This window comes from Varanus komodoensis, unplaced genomic scaffold (assembly GCF_004798865.1).
Source record: "Varanus komodoensis strain SLA01 unplaced genomic scaffold, ASM479886v1 scaffold2, whole genome shotgun sequence".
Taxonomy (NCBI): domain Eukaryota; kingdom Metazoa; phylum Chordata; class Lepidosauria; order Squamata; family Varanidae; genus Varanus; species Varanus komodoensis.
The window spans coordinates 38,973,990-38,994,322 of NW_025335568.1; the positions used below are offsets into that span (position 1 = coordinate 38,973,990).

The following is a 20,333-nucleotide window of genomic DNA, read 5'->3' on the forward strand; positions in this document are numbered from 1 at the left end:
TCACCTGTGTGGTTTCTAGAATCCCCTTTTTAGCTAGCTAACTTAGTGGCCACCACCACATCATGATATTTACACCTTGTGTGAAAAATAACCATGTTTGCCACAGTGTAAGGAAATTTCTCTGCAAAGATGGGTTATAGGAATGGGGGAAGGCATTGGCATCTGTCTTGAAGGCACCTGCAGGCTGGCTCCATTCACTCAGGAGAGGATCCCTTATGGCAGCTCAAAAAGAAACCATTGAAAATACTGTTATGAAGGGTGGTGGTTGTTTTTCTTGTTTCCAAGTGTTATTTTTTCTGCAAATTCCAGCAAGTGCTCTGGCGCATGCTTACTGGTTGCTCCTAATTAGAAAACTGTTCTTTCTTTTGGCCTGGCAGCCTTGTTGAACAACGGTAGGAGCAGCAGCATGGCTATTGGCAGTCATAAATCTGTGTTGTGGAGTTTTCTAGTTCTAAAACTAAAGAAAGTAAACCCTAAGTTTTTGTCTGTTTTGCCCAAGTTAGAAAATGGAGATGATCCAAAAAGCTGTAAGATGTTTGAAAGAAGAAAAGATAATAATTCTGCAATTCTTTAATTATTCTAGGTGTATATAAAGACCCATGGTGAGCATGTGGGATTCAGGATTTTCATGGATGCTATTCTACTTTCCTTAACTAGAAAAGTAAGTATATATTGAAAATTCAAGCAAGTTATAGATTTACTCAAAACTGATATGTGATACTTTCTGCCATGCACATGCCACCTGCAGCTCAATAAAATTCAAACATAATTTTAAAAAATCGATTAAAATATGGAAGCCTAGAAATATGAATGACAGCTAGGAGGAATACTCCAGCATGAGCAAATAAAGCAGCTCCAGCTGTTTCCCCAGAAAGAAAGAGTTGCTAGAAAAACCACTTTTTTAACTAAATCCAGCAATCATGCTGAGCTTTGCATTCTTAATTGCGTTTTTCTCCTTTATCTTCACTCATGGATGTTTGTAATATTCCATTATGTTGTAAATGAGTGTACAGTTTTATTTTGGCTTTGCATTGCCATAGAGTTTTGTTCACTTTCTCCCTTCCATTCAAATCTCGTAAGCACATTTTTTGAAAATGTACATATTTGGCACTGCCTAAGATCCCAGCAGATGCATTTGTCTCTGTGGCACTTCTAAGCACAGATGAAGTGGGTGACTTCCTCCCTCCTTCTGGATGAACTCCTCGGCTCAAACTAATGCTGTTCTAAGAGGTCCCACAATGTTTCAGGGCAGTGGAAACAGGCACACTGAAAATATCCTGTTATATGCAGAGAAAACAGTGTGCAGAGCTTCAAACCCCAGGCTATATAAATAATAGATGCCTGCAGGGTGTGTCATGTGTTTTGCAAAAATACCAAACCCAGATGACTTAAGCTAATGATGTTTAAGTAAAGCAAAACATCTCCAGGGTCACTAGCATGAGTAATAACTTCTGCTTACTCCAGATCAAACAGAGAGAAAAATGTTTTCACTGATAATCAGTTTTTAATATTGTGCTTGTACCTTATTGCCAGCTTTGTCATACTTTTCACTCCTCTGGAATTTGTTCCATGCTGTGGCATTATATATAAATCTTGGAAAGGAAGGAAGAAAGCAAGGACACAAGCAAGCTACAAGTGGGAAACAAAGCAGCCGTGACTTCCCCTGACTTTGTGATACACTCCCAAATGTACTCAGGGGACTTATTGCTGCACTGTAACCAGCTGAACTCCCACACCCTTAGAGGTGCACTAGACTTGATACGAGAGTTTCATGATTGGAGCCAGTATGATGCAGTGGTTAAGTGATTACAGCCACAATAGGCACCCTGGGGCCTCCAGATGTTTTGGATTAGCCTCAGCCAGCATGGCTAATAGTGAAAAATGATGAGAATTGTGACCAAAACATCTTCAAGGCATTCATTTATCCCTGGGTTAGAGTGTTGTATTGCAAGTGGGAAGACCTGGGTTCAGTTTACCACTCGGTCATGATGTTTGCCAGATAACTTTAGACTTATTACTATCTCTCAGCCTAATTTATTTTGCAGCATTGTTGTGAGGATAAAACTCCACCAATAGCTCCTTGCAGGTAGGACAAGATATGAAGTAATGAAATGACTTTATAGGAATGAATGACATTAGGTCCTAGAGCTTTTTTTTTAAATAGAACTTACCCATGGTGGGCATAAAATGGATCGTGACAAGGTAGTAGAGATAATTGCCCCTGAATAATGACTCCCTCGCTGGGTGTGCTGTTGTACTGACAACATGCAAGGACATATAAGGCTATGCCTGTACATTTTTCCAGTGGTACAAGTAACAGCTTTAGTGGGATGCTGGTTTTAGCAAATTATCTACCCTTCCCCCTGTGCTAGGATTCCAATCTGTATCGGAACTCCTTCCTTTGAAGGACTTCTGTACCAATCCTTAGGGAAACTTTTCATGGTTTCAGGAAGCCTAGTGTAGAATTTTGCCAATCAATGTCACCTGAATTAAAGGGGCTGAGAAGAATTAAATGAGCATGACAGGAGGGGCTTTAGGTTGAGTTGCCAAAAAGGGGGAAATCAGTAATCAAAAAATCTTCTGGAGTAATGCCAGAGGTAAGGTTATCTCATATTGGTTCAGGTCCACAAAGTCAGCAAATTGGTTGTTAAGTCAGATGCTGTAACAGATATGCTGTTATGCAGATTATATCACAAACTGTAATTGGTTGCAAACAACACAGAGTCATGGATGAACTCCTGTTCAGCCACATCATACAGCAATAAAGGGCATCTTTACTGGTCCTAGTTGTTCCATCTTCCCATCTCAATTTGGGCCTGAAAGACCCAGGAGAAGTGTGGGTGCATGGAAGCTAAATTGTAAGCATGAGAGCCAGTGTGGCGTAGTGGTTAAGAGCCTGGGACTGGGACTCAGGCGATCTGGGTTCGAGTCCCCACTCGGCCATGGAGCCAACTGGGTGACTTTGGGCCAGTCACAGACTCTCAGCCCAACCTACCTCACAGGGTTGTTGTGGGGATAAGATGGAGGAGGAGAATGATGTAAGCTGCCTTGAGTCCTTTGAGGAAAAAGGCAGGATATAAATCGATAAATAATAAAATAAAATAATCATACTGGAGACATTGCACGAGTTCATTCATTCACTGCATTTGTATGCTGCCCCATAGCCAGAGGCTCTCTGGTCATCACTAACCACTGATCACATCTTTTAAGACGTTGGCCTTAGCATCCAGTTTTCTGGCTTTGTGGAGCTTGAGACTACCTGAGATAACCATAATGCTGGTCTTAAAGCAGAAGGCTTTTTATCATTGCATATGCCCTGTAAGTTACGTTGAAAATACAGACCAGCAGATGGCATTGTGCTTCTGACATGTGGGACTTGTTACTGTTTGTTTATCCTTTGAAGCTTATATCCTGGTTTACTTTAAGGAGGCAGAAGAAAATATTAAACACAGTAACAAAACTGACATCCCCATTGTTATCTAAACTTTGTCTTCCTAAAATTACTGCAGTCTCATCCCCAGAAAAGCTCTGTAACCTTGGCATGTATAATGATTAAAAGATAACTTTTCAGCAAACCATTCTCTCTCAGTTAAAGTTCCATGTACAAGAACCCTAAGGTTTATAAGGCTCTTGTAAACATATATTGAGTGCAGTGCTTAAACAAATGGTATATATGTAAATACTAAGCATATTTAATTGCTAAATGTGGCAAATAAAATGAAAATACCTGAATTGTGAGCAGAAGGTAATAGAAAGTCAGTTAAAACATTGTAGCATTGGTATAATATATTTTCAGTAGTGCAGTTCTGTGAGCACTGGCCATTACTTTTCTAACTATGTAGTCTAGACATTGTTCAAGGCCTAGAATCCATGTCACTAAATCAAGCTGACATGTTAGAAGGGATATTTGCTTTATTTGTTGCACGTGCATTGTAGCAATTACAAAACTCTACATGAAAAACCAATATCACTTTTGGAATGGTAAAGTCTGATTTCCACATGCCATATGTTGTGAATGCTTTGCTTTTGTGTGTCTTAGGTGAAAATGCCTGATCTAGAGTTTTTTGTTAACTTGGGAGACTGGCCTTTGGAAAAAAAGAAATCTTCTCAGGGCATCCATCCCATTTTCTCATGGTGTGGTTCCAACGATTCAAAAGATATTGTAATGCCAACCTATGACCTGACAGACTCCGTTTTAGAGACAATGGGGCGGTAAGAATTTCTACGAAGTTTGCTGATACCCTAAGTTTGCAAGGGATGTTTCAGATGGGTGCTGTTCCTTGGTGTCAGTGTTGACAATGGCTGGAAGCCATCAGTTCCGTACATAGAAAATGGGAAGCTTGGTGGAAAATTGAGGAGGATGGGTCAGAAGGAAATGGATAGGTTGACAAGATGACATGCCCCTTGGGGAATTAAGTGGAAGAACACGGTGAATTTAATAGTGCAGTTTACTTTATGATTCATGTGATAATTGCTTTTCAGAACTGTCAGTTTTCCGAAAACCAAATAGGTAATTAAGTCAGAACAGATTCTGGTGCATGTCATCCATGCGATTAGTGCTAAGCCTGTTAGAGGCCTATTTTCTGGTCAGGATTTTCAATCAGTTATCTTATTTCCCTGCTCTTTCATCAGTCCATTTCATTTGCAATAGCCATCTTGTTCTTCCACTCTAACACCTCATGTGAGTATCATACCGAACCACACAAAACTGGACTGACTTTGACCCGGTCTTCTGATTATTGCACATACACTGGAACCCATATGATTAGCTACGTCTGTTGTCCACTTAATGAGTTGGTTAGGAAATGAGTGCAGCCACAGAAGGAGGGGAGAACCAGGGGTGTAGTCCAAACAAAACACCCGCTGGAGGAGTCTCTTTGTGACCCTGCCAGACTGTTTGCTGTGCGGCAGCTGTGCTTGTTGCCTCTTTCCAAAGGCAGGGTGAGGCTTTTGTTTAATTAAAGGCAAAGAAAACTTAAGGAGAAAGTCACCTGATGCTTTGCCCACAACAGGTATTGTAGAGCCACACAGGAGAGGATTCCAGTTTCCTCACTGGCCTCTCACAGCTTGCTCAGTTCCATGCCGTCTTTTCTATTCCTGTCTCCTCCCTCTCAGAATAAAGTGGCAAAGGGCTAGCCTTAAGGTCTTAAGAAGACGAGCTGGTCTTATCTGCAGTCTCTTACTTTGCTACATCTCCCAACAACTGTGGCTATTCCTTCTTGGTCCTAGCAAACCAGTGCAGCAGAGGGCCCAGCTGTTAAGGAGGGTGGCTGTCAGCACAGAATTTCTACCACCTCCTGCCTAGAAGCTCTTTCTGCCCATCTGGCCCTGTGTGGTACAATAGTTGAGCCAGGACTGAGAAGATTTGGTTCATCCCCATTCAGCCACGTAGCCCAGCTATCCCTGTCTCCCAAGGGCAGTTGCTGCATCCACTGCCTTGAGCTCCTTGGAAGGAAAAAGGCAGAATATAAATATACCAAACACAAAGGGATACTGTTGCATATGTTCATCTCAACAGAGTCAGTCTTGACATGATGTCTGTTCAAGCGAACACTGGGCCGCCATGGGAATTGAAGAACAGCACAGCAATCTGGCGCGGTCGGGACAGCCGTAAAGAGAGGCTCGAACTTGTAAAAATGAGCAGAAAGCACCCAGAAATCATTGATGCAGCATTTACAAACTTCTTCTTTTTCAAACACGATGAAAGTCTCTATGGCCCCATTGTGAAACATATTTCCTTTTTTGATTTCTTCAAGGTAAGCGTTGTAAATGTGACTGGATTCTGATAGAATTTGAGCTCGAGGGTAGTGAGGCAGGTCCAAATATTGGCAGCTGCTTGGGTCACAGGTATACAGGTGTAGGGTCAAGGATGAAAGCATTCCGTATAACACACTTGCATATTTCCACAGTCACCTGAGTCTAGATTATTTTCAGAGAATTAAAACTTGCAGAGAAAAGCCGCTGTTGCTCATTGATAAACATGTTCCTCACACACTGTGTTTCTGCAGCAAGTCCATGGTTCAGTACAAACTTAGATGAATGCAGATGTGTGAAAGTGGGCCTGGTGTTCTTTGGATGGGCTGGGGTATAACCCCTTTGCTCACCAGATGTGTAGACAGCCGTGGGACTGGTCCGAGTATCGGGTCTGACTTTGCAGTGCAATGAGGGCAGGCCACTCACTGCAGGAGACGGAAGGAATGAAGGGAGTCTGCTGTACTATGAGGAATTCCAGCAGTGCAAGGGCTGCAAGGAGAGGCAAAAGTCATAGACAGCCAAAATATGCCAGCTTGTCTTGGTGAGGTAGGAGAAACGTGGAAACAGTTGCTGCCTACATGCTCCTCCCAGCCTTGAGTGGATGCCCATAATCTCCAAGCCTGGAAGGTTACAGGCAGCCACACTGGGTAGTGCCCTTCATGTTTGAAGGAGATCTCTGGTTAGCAAAGCTGTGGCATACAGGTTATTGCTAACTTGCTATCACAAGCCTATGCCTATCATTCTCTGTCTTAACAGACGGTAAGAGAAAGGTTTAGCACATTTTTAAACCTTTTCTGAAGAAATAAAAATAGGGCTGCTCTTTTGTAAATTTTGATTAGTTTTGTGAAGGATCAGAAGCCCAAAGATGGGGATGGTTACTATAGAGGGACTAACAAAAGCTGTAACAAAGGGCTTCTGTGTTCATTATATTTTTTAGGTTTACACTTAAGATCTCTTAAGATCTCCCATATAAAACCTAAACATGTAGCATGTGAACACAATAAATGTGTTCCCCACTTCTACACTTACAAAGACAGCAAGGATTTGCTAGTGCTCCCTGTTTGAGGATGCATCCAGGTCCCTGTTGAACCTGGCAGCAAAAACAGGTTTCCAAGTAATGTGTGAAACGACCCAGAGACTGCCTGAAATTCTGCATCCAGATGTTCTGAACATATTTTTTCATCAGATTTTGATCCCGGGTAAGTCGTGGGAGACTCCACAATAGATCTAAAAGCATATTCATTTACGTGCTGTGTTTTGCAGTATAAATACCAAATTAATATCGACGGCACAGTGGCTGCATACAGACTGCCTTATCTGCTAGCGGGAAACAGCGCTGTGCTTAAACAGGATTCCATCTACTATGAACATTTTTATAATGAGCTACAACCTTGGAAACACTACATTCCTTTTAAAAATGACCTGAGTGATCTCCTGGAAAAACTCCAGTGGGCAAAAGACCATGATGAAGAGGTAAGGATATTCTTTATTAAAAAATGAAACAAAACAGTTTGCAAACATTCCACAAGACTCTTTCTATTTAGGGCTTAGGAAAAATTATTATGTGCTTCACAGCATGGGAAGGAGGTTATACTTAGGATATACCTTATTTTTCACTCTATAAGATGCACCTGACCATGCACACCTAGTTTTTAGAGGAGGGATCCATGGAAAGCTTCCTGATAATCACAGGCACATTCCCCATTACTTCCCCATGGGCTTCATTAAAAGACGGGTTGCCATTTGAAAACACACACCGACCTGTGATTAACAGCTCTCATCTGCGCTGGAGGAGGGGGGGGTGGAGCAGGGTGCGCCGAGTGCGTGCCGGCCAGGTGTGGTGCAGCCGGGCCGGCAGCGTGCCAGTGGTGATCTTCCGGGCGGCACAGCGGTGGCAGCAGGTCTTCCCGGGCGGTGGGGGTGAGCAGTCCGTCTCTCCGTGCAGCCGGTGGGTTAAAGCCTGCAGCTCCTCCTCCTCCGCGGCAGGTCTTCCTGGGTGGTGAGGGTGAGCAGTTCCCGGGCGTTGGGGCCAGCAGTCCGTCCCTCCGTGCAGCCGGCGGGTTAAAGCCCGCGGCTCCTCCTTCTCCGCCCACCTCCCCCTGAGCAGCACAGCTCTCACCTGTGCCAGAGGGGGGAGCAGAGCAGGGCGCGCTGAGCGCGTGCCGGCCTGGTGGTGCCACGTGGTGCAGGCGGACCAGCAGCGTCCCGGGCGTTGGGCACACACACATTCGCTCTATAAGACGCACAGACATTTCCCCTTTTGAGGGGGGGAAAGTGCGTCTTACAGAGCGAAAAATACGGTATATGACAGCTTATAAGAACTCATATGACTATAGAGAGCTGTCTTAAACCAGGGCATTGGTCCATCTGGAACAATATTAGCCTGAGGCTTCCCAGGGTTTCAGGGGGGACTCTTGTCCAATTCTGCCTGGAGAGAGCAACAGCTGATGCTACTTTGATGTGATTAATTTGGAGTCCATCGCAGTTTCTTTATTAAGTAGCACCAGTCATCACATTAAGAAAGTGAGTTGTAGGTATTTCTCTTAAGTATTCAGAAAGATTTTACCCAATCTTGAGGCCTCCTGATATTTTGCACTATAACTCTCAGCATTTCTCACCATTGCCCTGGTTGGCTGGGGAAGATGGGAATTGAAATTCCCATGAAAACACCTGGGGGGCACCAGGTTGGGGAAGGCTGCCTGTGGTGTTACGCCTAGTGTAAGGTTGTCAGTCAGATGTGCATTGAGAAGGTTTCCTGTTCTGGGAAAATTGGTTGAATGCATTATTATGGATTGAATCAGTAAGCATTTAGAACAAGGTTTGCGGAGAAGGAATTGACTTTTCTGTCTCACTAAGCTTTTAGAATTCCTTGAGAGTGTCAAACATACAGATGAGGGTAACTCACTAGACCTCTCACTTGGACTTCCAAAGGGTTTTTGACGTTTCCTCATCAAAGACTCCTGAACAAACTTAGCAGTCATGGAATAAAAGGCAGGGAGTTTCCTCTTATGGACCAGTATTTAGTTAAAGAACAGAAAGCAGAGAGTAAGACTAGATAGTAATTTCTCCCAGTGGAGTTCCACAGGGGGCAATATTAGGGTTAATAGTTTTCAACCTATTCATAAAGGGTTTAGAATTAGGAGTGAGCAGCAAAGTGGCCAAGTTTGTTGATGATGCCAAATTATTAGGGTGGTTAGAATCAAAAAGGATTGTGAGGAGTTCCAAAAGGACCTTGCCAAACTGAGCAAACGGGCATCAAAGTGGCAAATGAGGGTCAGTGTAAGCAACTGCAGAGTCATAATGCTCGTATGGGCAAATCATCCCAAGTTCAAGTACAGGCTGATGGGAACTGAGGATAGTGGTGATGCATCAAGAAAGCAGTCTTGGGATTGTGGTGGACAGTGGAATGACAATGGCAGCCCCGTGTACTGCTGCTATGAAAAGGCAAACTTCATGTTAGGCATAATTGGGAAAGGAATTGAAAATAGAACTGCATACTGCCCTTATACAAATCTAAGCAGAATTAGAATACTGTATAGTTATGGCCACTGCATCTAATAAGGGATAGTGTGGAGTTGGATAAAGTGCAGAAACGGAAAACTAGACTAATGAGCTGGAACAGTTCCTCTGTGAGTTGAGATTTTTTTAATTTACTGAAAAGCTGAGTGAGAGACAACATGACAGAGCTGTGCAGGATTATGAATGGTGCGGCGAAAGGAGTTTAAGGAGACATTTTTCTTCTCTTCCTATCATGCTATAGTCGTCCCATGCAGCTGAATAGTAGAAGATTCAGAGCAGATAAAGGGACGTAACAGTTAACTATGGAGTTCACGGCCACAGAAAGTAGTGATGGTCACCCATTTGAATGGTTCTAAAAGCTCTTAGCAGCTTTTGCACAAATTCATGGCAGAGAAGCCTAGCAATGGCTACTGGTCCTGATGGCTGCATGCTAGGTTAGCATTTCAGCAGTGTGGTTCTGTGAACACCACCCCTACCCAGAGATGGAGTCCAATAACTGCTGCATTTTATTTTTCAAAGAGGAAGTGGGCATTGCCCCTTTTCCTCTGTATGACCTGCAATATTTTGTCCTGGGAGGAGTCTGGCAGGAACTACCATCTGCACACTGTAAAATATTCTGACTTGATTTTTACCATAACCTCTATCAGGCACTTGGCCCTCCACCTCACCCTCCCCTTGGTATCAGTTATTTTTAATATCAAATTTGCTTAACCCTCTGCAAAAGTCAAAAGCTGTGTTGCTATTTTGTTACTTTCCACTGGTCTTAAGAAAGCCATTTGTTTCAAGATCTGTGTGGAATTGTTACATAGAGTTTCTGTGAATTTGTGCCCTTAAGACTCATTTTTGCCTCCTTCAAGAATGCTAGTATGTTTTCTTTTCTTTCATTTAATTTAATTCAGTTGGAAGTACTGAACGTTGATGAATGAAATTGAATATTTGATTTGGGACAGGTAGGAGCATAAGAAAGTAAAATTTAAGAGTATATAATGAAAATAACCTAAGGTTAAATATGGAAATACATCAACTCTATCCCCATTTAATTTCCTACCTGTCAGGCAAAGAATATTGCAAAGGCTGGGCAAGATTTTGCAAGAAATAATCTCATGGGAGACCATATATTCTGTTATTACTTCAAGCTTTTCCAGGTCAGTTTCTTTTTGATTAGTTGAATAAAATTGAATCCTGCTAAGCTAATAGGGTTGCAGTACTACTTGGAACTGCCTGCAAGATTTGTAAAACTTTTTAATACTTTATGCACAAGGTACTCATCAGTTATGAAATTAATTACCCCGAGGACTTCCCCACTTTTATTTTTGTATATGCTTGAGTGTGTGCATGCTTACATTGCTAAACTTTCAGCTTACTCATGTTGAAATGAATGGGAAAGTGAAACTATGAAATGCCTGTGCTAACTGGGGTCATACCATTGGCAATACCATTCTATCCCATAACAAAATATGGTAAAGACATATCTTGGTGCCTTGCCTGCATTATAAATACATTTTTTGTAAACTATGCCATTTTAAGAGCACTAGGGTTTTTTCTCCTTTTGTTTTGTATGTTTTGAGTGTATATTCTTATATCTACAACAACCTATTACAAGCAATACCTTGGATTCTGGAAGTAAATTTTACCGTAAGGGACTAATTCTCCCTCCGGTTTGCTTATCTTGCCCGTGGAATTAACATCAATTTCTTATTTGTAATGTTCATTCTGGATGCCCCCTTCCATTATACACTGTTTCACCAAGGTGTTTTAGGTTTTTGTTTTTCCTTCCTCGTTTTTTCCTCTCCAGGGCTTCCTGCTAACCCAAAGAGGATTGTCTAAATGGTGGGTTTTGGTGTTGTCCAGATGTAGATTTATGTGCCATAACAAAGCAAACATGCTCAGCTCTGTAGTCCTGATTTTGGAACAAGAGAGATATTTACTAGAAGATCAGCAGGCCCCTGTACCTATCGTCGGATTAATGTATTCAGTATAGGATGGGGAACTTAATATTCAGAGTGATCTTGCACCTTGTTGAGCTGTTAGGTGTAAAAGTATTAAAAGAAGAATTTTAGGAAATACTATTTCATGATAAGCTATTAAGATCTTAGCAAAGTTACCAAGAAGAAATGCTTTTATGTGCACATTATATTTTGATGTGATGCAACAAATATTTTTAAATACAATTTAAAATGGATTTAAGTGAGATTTTCCCTCACTTCTCACTGCTGCAAATCCAAAACTGAATCTACCGAAAACAGTTTCTGGAGTATGATTGGCCTGAAGATGAGTGAGTAATTAAGCAGCAGCAAGAGGCTTCCAGAATGCTAGAGCCATAGTTTGAAAAAGGCTAAATTCAGAAACTGAATTTTGAGATTTCTGTCATGGGGACTACATTCACATGGTGAAGTCTAGTGGACTCCAATACGCTTATGCTCAGCTTCTTTCCTGGAATGCAGTGCCAATCATATCTACTTCATGTTAAAGTGGGATCATTTTGAAATCCAGGGATCAGCCAGACCCCAGTAGTAAGTGGAAACTGAAAAAAAAAAAAAAAACAATAGACTAGTGGAATTAAGCTATCTCCTAGCTGCCATGCCCTCCCAAGAGGAAAAAATAATTACTTCAGTCTGATACATTTTTGTAGTGTAGGTCAGTGAAGCTCTAAACCTTTGATAATGGGAGTCATGGGGCAGAACTACTGGCCCCATGGAGTTCCTTTACGTCCTGCTGATTCCCTTCTTTCAGCAATGTGTCCCACCAATTCTGTTGCCCCGGCTGGCCCTACCTGTTATGCAGGGGAGATTTAGCTGCTTAGGGGGAGCTCTGAAACTAGCAGAAATGCTCATATCTGGGACAGATACTGCATTCCAACATTTCCTCTGATTTCAGATTGCCCACAAAGCCTCTTTTGGGCAAATGGTGGGGTCTGCTCACACGATGGATCTGGCAGGGTGTAAAAGGACTGGTGGGAATGCAAATGTTCCATTAGATTCCTCCTGTGCCCCTCACCATCAGAGATTTCCCAGGGAGGCAATGTGCACACCATATTGACATGCAGGTCACCCCTTCCTGAGCAGTTCTGTATTCATTAGTTACATTTAAACACCACCTTTCCTTTGAGATGCTGAAGGAAGCCTACATGATTTCTGCCTTTCTCCACCCCTATATTATCTCCCCACAAAACTGAGATTGGCTCAGTGGTAGTAATTTCAGACTCTCCTATCAATGCACACCATGCCTAAATTGGCTATTGGGCAATAGAGAAAGATAAGACATAAAGAATGGTAGTTATTGTGCTAGTCTGCAAGTATGGGACAGTATGTGCAGTCTGAATACTTACTGCAATGAATACTGCCTGTGGGTTTCCCATGGGCAGCTGATTGGCCAGTGTGGGGACAGAATGCTAAATTAGTCTTTCTTCTGATCCTGCACCACTCCTTGTGCCATCTTTTGTATTACATAGTCCTGAATGCATTAATTTTCCCCATAGTCTGCACAAGCACTCTCACAGCCTCCAGTCCCACCACTGTTGCATAGACCAGTGTTGGTCTTGTAGTAATATTTCAAAGTATTCTTTTTTCAGCCACATCTGAAGGCAGCCAGTTCAGATTAAAGGCAGCTTTAAAAACATTAATAGTTTAATAATCGAGATCTGCAAGTAAGCACTGTGTGAAAGGTATGCCCTAAAAATTAAAGTTGGCATTTTGCTAAAGATGCATTCCAGATTCCCACAAATCCCTTTCTAATATAGAGGGATATGTTGTTCAAAGCAGCAATCAGGAAAGATCAAAGAACCTGGCTCTGGAAAGCCCCTCCCAAAACACAGCTGAAAATGTCTGTGCATTAACACGGAGATACTGATATTTCAGCAAGTCCCCAGATGGGGCCCATATCAGCTTACAGCCCTTGTGATATTGAATCTCATGGTCTTCAAGAAGTTTCTTGGCACAATGGGCAATTTGTTGGCTACAGATTTATCATGCCCAGGCTGTGAAAGTTGAGTGAACAAAATAAAAAGTACTTTTTCACTTCAAATTAGGAATATTCCAAATTACAAGTGAGTGACCCAAAAGTTAGAGATGGCATGGAAAAAGTGGAACAGCCTGATGATGACCTCTTTCCCTGTAGCTGTTACCGAAAACAGGTACAGTATGTGCAAGTTAACATTACAGCAACTGTCTACTGAGTGTCCTTTATAGACATTTAACTTTATAGAAACACTGTCTACCTCACATGCTCAGAATCTGAGCTGGGGAACACAGATTTTAATACAAGTGCCAAAAGAGATTCCCTAGCTGCTTTTCCACAGGACAACAGGGTAAGGAAAGAGAAAGTCTCATAACTCTGGCAGTGTAATTGAAAACTACTGATCCTGTCTGGATACAAGTTGAATGCTGCCAAGTCATCAGACCTGGGCACCTCCCATAGGTTACATCATGACCAGCCCACCATGGCTTAAATCACCCACTGTCATGTCACGATAGGCATCTCTGGACACCTGGCTGGTTGTGTTGTGTGAATCCTGGTGGCACGGGTTCTTTGAGGGTGAAAAAGCACTTAAACAACTCTAAAACAAAACATGAATTGGCAAGCTGAGCACCCTCAGGTGTTGTGCAAAAATGGTCCCCTTTAGTGCCCAGCAAAACACAACCGCCCCGTAGGTAAATTAAGCTATGCTGAGCTGTTGCACTTAGCAAACCAGAGCACTGAGGCTGCAGAAAAAGCTCCAGTTTGTAGGTCTAGAGAGCACAGGGTTATGTGTTACATATGAAGAAAAAAAATAATCACTTGGACGTATTCTGTATTCTAGTTTTGGCACATTCTTCGTCGTGGCCACTGTGCATCACACATATGGGTGCTGCGCCTGCGCAGTGCCTAGGCCGGAAGATTAAAAAGCTAATGGTTTTTGGCGGGAAAACTCTGCTCCCCTCCCCCTTCGTGGTATAACTAGAGCGGAGTGTCCGCCATTTTGTTCAGTCTTTGCGACCACTGTTCGCTGTGCCTCGTGCCTGTTAACGTCCTTGCTAAGATCTTGAGTCCTTACTGTTCCTTTTGCCTTTATCCCTCTCTTTTTCTTCTTCTCAAAAAAAAACAAACAAACAAAAAAACAAAAAATATTATCTTACCCTCTATCCTGTCATCTTTTCTTCTTTTTCCACAATGGCGCAGCGAGCGGCCTTTCGCAAATGCACCGCATGCGGATCCAAAATGTCACCTGCGGATCCGCATGATCTATGCCTCCTCTGCCTCGGCGAGGGGCATAGAACCGACAAGTGCGGCCATTGCTTGGCCTTTACCAAGCAAGCACAGAAGAACAGGGAGAACCGTCTCCGCAAGCTCCTCTGGGACCAGGCCTTGATGCAATCGGACCAACTGCTCTTACGGCCTGGTTCCTCTTCAGCAGCACCGCCTCCTCCATGCTCCACCCCAACTGTGAGCACTCCTCCGAAGCGTCCCGCTTCCACCGCTCCTCCTCAGCATCCTTCAGCTGAAGGCACTACTCCAGCAGAGACCCAGGTGCCGCCTTCTTCCCCAGCCAAAAAACGGGAGAAGCGCAAGCATACAGGTTCGGATAAGCCTTCCACTCGTAAAGTTCCGAGGAAGGAGAAGGCAGATAAACCCACTCACAAGACCAAGAAACCGGATCGCCCCACACACCGGGGCTCGGGTTTGTCTGTTTTTTCGGTACTGTCCGCCGCCACGGTACCGACCCCTTTGGGACCGGCCCTGCAACTTACTATGCAGGTAACACCGCCGGGATCCCCCAGGCCTCTCATTTGGCCTGAGAGCATGCCGACCCAACAAGTGGAGGAGCCACTTCAGGAGTCTATCTCTGCTGGCGAGATTAGAGACTCCCCACCGAGGGAATGGTCTCCGACTCCAGTGCCCATGACTGAGCCACCTGTGGAGTCACCTTCGCCTCCAAGGCGCCGCAGCCGCTCGTCCGAATACCGGGGTGACGACTGAAGGATGCACAGATATGGTGCCTTCCCAGACTGGGGTGGCTCTCAATCTTATTCGTACTACCCTCAGGATCGTGCGTCTCCATCGGCCCCAAGAGATTCACCTTCGATGGCCAGGCATGTGGAGAGGGGACGTCCAACCTCCCCAGAAATGTCGTCTTCGAGTGACCGTCCACTTTATTATCTGGATTCAGACGAATCCGAGGTTGACTCTACATCCCCGGATGTAGCAGTCGCCTCCCAAGGACCGGCATCGCCCGATGAGCCACATGTCTCCTTTACGGAGCTCATGTCCTACCTCGTCCGTTCACTAGAGATTGAGGCTAGTCAACAGCCGGGCCCATCCACGGATCACTTCTATGATGTCGTGAGGGGAGAACAGTCCGCGGCCATAGTCCTGCCGCTTATTACCACACTTCGGCAGGCTATGGTCCAACCCTGGGATCAACTGGCCCAACCGCAAGCGACCTCCCGTCGGTATGAGGCCGTGTACAGAGTTCTGGAGGACGACATTCCATTCCTGATTCACCATCCACGCCCGAACTCTGTTGTCGTTGAATCCACCCAGGGCAGGGAGTCCAGAGGACACATAGCCCCTTGCGACAAGGAAGGGAGGAAGATCGATATGCTCGCCCGCTGAGTCTATGCGGCCTCTGGACTCGGCGTGCGCTTATCAAACTATGAAGCAACACTGGCACATTACCAGTATTTCATTATGCAAAAACTGGATAACGTTGCTTCCTCCCTTCCAGACCGCCAAGCCGAGCTTGCCAGGGTATTCATCAAGGAAGCTATGCAGGTAGCAGTGCAGCAATTATCTACCGCACGACATCACGTAGATACCAATTCGAGAGCTCTCATGAATGCCATCTCGCTGCGCCGACATGCATGGCTTCGTAATTGCAATTTCCCCGACGAGATGAAATGGAGGATCGAGGAAATGCCATTCGACGGTACCGGGTTATTCCATCAGCAAACCGACTTCAAGTTAAAAGTGATACACGAATCGCGTATGACCGCGTGCCGCATGGAGCTTCCTCAACAGAGGCGTAAGTGGCAAGGGCCTCGTTCCTCTTACCATCCACAATTCCACCCTCGGCAACACTACCAACAAAGACAGCAACGGCGAAGACAACAGCCGCAGCAACGTTTCCTCCAGGGCCGGCGGCGCTTCGATGCTGACAAATGTCCACGTTGATGGTCCGGGCGAACCATTCTCTCTCTCCCCACACCACCTTTCCCTCTCCCTTTTGGGGACCGGCTCCAGGGCCGACTCCCCATTTGGGAGTCCATTACATCTGATAGGTGGGTGTTGTCTATCATTCAGTTCGGATATAGGATAGAATTTGATGTCGTCCCTCCACCGTGTCCGATTTGATTTACATTTTCTTCATCGGTACTGTGCAAAGAAGTCTCTCAGTTGCTTTGCAAGGGCGCGATTCGACAACTATCCCGCTTGGAGGGATTGCACGGATTCTACTCCAGATACTTCACGGTCCCGAAAAGAGACAGTGGTCTTTGTCCGATTTTGGACTTACGGAATCTTAACAAATACATCAAAACAAACAAGTTTTGGATGACCACTTTACAGAATATTTTTCCATTACTGAAGAGAGAGGATTGGTTCGCCTCCTTAGATTTGAAGGATGCTTATTTTCATATTGTTATCCATCCTTCACATAGACATTTCCCGCGTTTCACTGTTGGGCTCGACTTGTTCGAATATGCTGTGCTACCCTTTGGCCTGGCCACCGCCCCTCGAGTTTTTACGAAGTGTATGGCACCAGTATGTGCGCACTTACAGACAAGAGGAGTGCAAATATACCCATATTTAGACGACTGGCTAATTGTCTCCCAAACTAAACAAGGGCTTCTGTCTGCAATACACATGACCTGTGCCTTGTTTGATGATCTTGGACTATGTATTAACCACGAAAAATCATCCCTTATTCCCACGCAGGTCATCGACTTTATCGGGGTATGTCTCAACTCCACACGGGAAAGAGCTTTCCTCCCTCTGGACCATCTCGCTACCTTATGTGCCCACATCCATCAAATCCGAACGCTAGGAACGGTTCCGGCTTTATCTATTCAGAGACTATTGGGGCACATGGCTGCTACAGTTGCCATTGTCCCGTATGCCAGACTATGGATGCGGACCATGCAGCTGTTTTTCAACACGTCATTTTGCCCACAGCGAGATTCTCCCAACAAACTGATCCGAATTCCGTCTGTGATACTCAACACTCTAATTTGGTGGACCATTCCGAGCAACCTGTCTGTCGGTGTCCCGTTCCGAACACCTCATCCAACGAAGACCCTGTATACAGACGCGTCACTACTGGATGGGGCGCAACATGTGCGGACCTTCAGGTTCAGGGAACTTGGAACCAACAGGAAGCAAAGAAGCACATCAACGTCCTCGAACTACAGGCGATTTTCAACGTCCTAGGGGCTTTTGAGACTGTCCTATGCCAACAAGTTGTCCAGATTGCATCGGACAACATACCGGCTGTCTTCTACATCAACAAACAGGGCGGCACAAAATCGCTACCTTTAGCACGTCTCTCGATGGCCATTTGGGACTGGTGCATACCGAGGGACATTATGCTTCTAGCAGTCCACCTCGCAGGGACCGACAACACTGAAGCAGACATGTTGAGCAGACATACGTCAACAACGCACGAATGGGAGATGGACAGACAAATATGCTACGACCTCTTCCATTTGTGGGGCTATCCGGACTTGGACTTGTTTGCCACTTGCGACAACAGAGTATGTGCCCTATACTGTTCCAGGGCAGGCATAGGCTCGGGATCGATGGGAGATGCCCTTATGATCCCCTGGGACAACATAGCCTTTTATGCGTTTCCCCCAATTCCACTTCTAACAAAAATGATAGCAAAGATATCTCAAGAGAATGCCACAGGAATAATAATAACTCCATGGTGGCCGAAACAACCATGGTTCGCCACCCTTCTTCGTCTATCCAAAGGGACATTTCTTCGCCTCCCATCTATTCCTCAGCTATTAACGCAGCAAAATGGAGCGATCCGACATCCGGATCTGACTGCCTTGTGGTTGACAGCATGGCGGATCACTTGAGTCATTCTGCTGCGTCGGTACCGACGACATCCGAACCTCTACCGGAATGTATTCACTCCACTGTACCGACGGCCCCTAGGTCGGTTTCAACGACAACTGCTTTGCTACCGGTGACTGTTGACCAGGAAATTCAGGCGATTCTCACATCTGCTCTAAGACCGTCCACTCGTCACTCTTATGCGGCTAAATGGAAGAGATTTTCCTCCTTTGCAGAACGCCATTCTTTTTCTCCTGGAATGGCCTCAATTGACAATATTTTACAATTTCTCTTGGAACTTTATCATTTGGGACTGAAACCGTCATCCATTAAAGTTTATGTAGCCGCTATTTCACACTATCGTGGTGCACTTCAAGGGATTTCAGTTTTCTCTCAACCTCTACTTCGACGTTTCCTTTGGGGGTTACAGAACCTACACCCTTCTATTCGCCCTCCTATGCCAACCTGGAGCCTTTCGGTTGTACTCCAAGCACTTACCAAATCTCCGTTTGAGCCACTGGCGACTGTCAACCTACGCCTGGTGTCCTAGAAAACAGCTTTCCTCATAGCGGTGACATCAGCTTGGAGAGCAAGCAAACTTCCTGCTCTCCGCATAGACCCTCCATATCTTAATTTCCATAAGGAAAAGGTTGTTCTTTGTATGGATTCTTCCTTTCTTCCTAAAGTGGCTACACCATTCCACTTGAGTCAAGGTATCGTTCTGCCAGCCTTCTTTCCAGCGCCGTCGAATCCAATAGAGCGGGCTCTACATACCCTTGATGTTTGCTGCTGCCTGGCTTTCTATCGCTCCTGTACGGAATCCCTCCGTCGTACGAACAGACTCTTTGTTAAGTACTCCAAACATGACAAAGGACTTCCAGTCACACCTCAAAGGCTGTCGCACTGGATCACCCAGACTATTGTCCTGGCCTATCAACTATCAAAAATAGACTTACCCGTTACCCCCAGGGGTCACTCCACACGAGCTGTTGCGACTTTGTCTGCCTTTGCCGCTGGGGTCCCACTCCAAGATATCTGTAAAGCTGCAACGTGGTCAGGGCCATGCACTTTCGCCAAGCACTATGGGCTTGATGTGCGCGCCAGGCAGGACTGCTCTTTCGGCAGAGCTGTTCTTTCGTCCGTTCTTCGCTGATGACACCTCCCTCCTCCAAGTTGGGTAAGCTTGCTAATCACTCATATGTGTGATGCACAGAGGCCACAATGAAGAAAGGCAGGTTGCTTACCTGTAACTGATGTTCTTCGAGTGGCCATCTGTGCAGTCACACAACCCACCCACCAGCCCCATTCGGTGTCCATCATTACATACTGCCTCAGTACCACGCTGTAATTTGCATCGGTACCAATGGTAAATGCCGGTGAGTGGATATTGTTCTCAGTACCGTACTATACTTTGCATCGGTACTGTTGGGGCTCAATGCCGTTTGCAACTAATTTTATTCTTAACCTGTAGAGGGCGAACGTTCGGTCTTCAAGACTGAACAAAATGGCGGACACTCCGCTCTATTTATACCATGAAGGGGGAGGGGAGCGGAATTTTCCCACCAAAAACCGTTAGCTTTTTAATCTTCCGGCCTAGGCACTGCGCAGGCACAGCATCCATATGTATGACTGCACAGAGGCCACTCGAAGAACATCAGTTACAGGTAAGCAACCTGCCTTTTTGACACAGAAGTCACAATCTTCACAATCCAGCTTCTGGATCAAAACACTGAACATGCCTGTGCACCTCATGCCACAAAGGGCTATGGCCCCAAAGATGGGCAGGAGTGGAAAGTAGTAACGGCACGGTAGCAAGAATGAATTCCACCATGTGTGCAGTTTTTGACATCCCTGAGGGGCTGACATGAACTATAGAAGTAAACACAGGTTATGGAATGGATGTTATCTGTCTATAGATACATAGCTGAGTAGATAGCAGACAAAGCAGCAGTAGTCCCAGAGAACCATCTGTCCCACTCTAACAGAAGCATCCCTGAAGCTCTAGTGGCTTATCTCAGGCAGCCGCA

General features: G+C 44.9%; 1 protein-coding gene across 1 annotated transcript in view; it reads left to right on the forward strand.

Moving 5' to 3' along the window:
* POGLUT2 (protein O-glucosyltransferase 2) overlaps positions 1-20,333 on the forward strand; it is a 28,859-nt gene that overhangs the window by 8,046 nt on the left and 480 nt on the right. The window contains exons 4-9 of the mRNA XM_044428654.1: positions 584-661; positions 4,040-4,212; positions 5,519-5,756; positions 7,018-7,227; positions 10,329-10,418; positions 13,301-13,405. Coding sequence (XP_044284589.1) covers positions 584-661; positions 4,040-4,212; positions 5,519-5,756; positions 7,018-7,227; positions 10,329-10,418; positions 13,301-13,405 — 894 coding nt within the window. The remainder of the gene's footprint in view (positions 1-583; positions 662-4,039; positions 4,213-5,518; positions 5,757-7,017; positions 7,228-10,328; positions 10,419-13,300; positions 13,406-20,333) is intronic.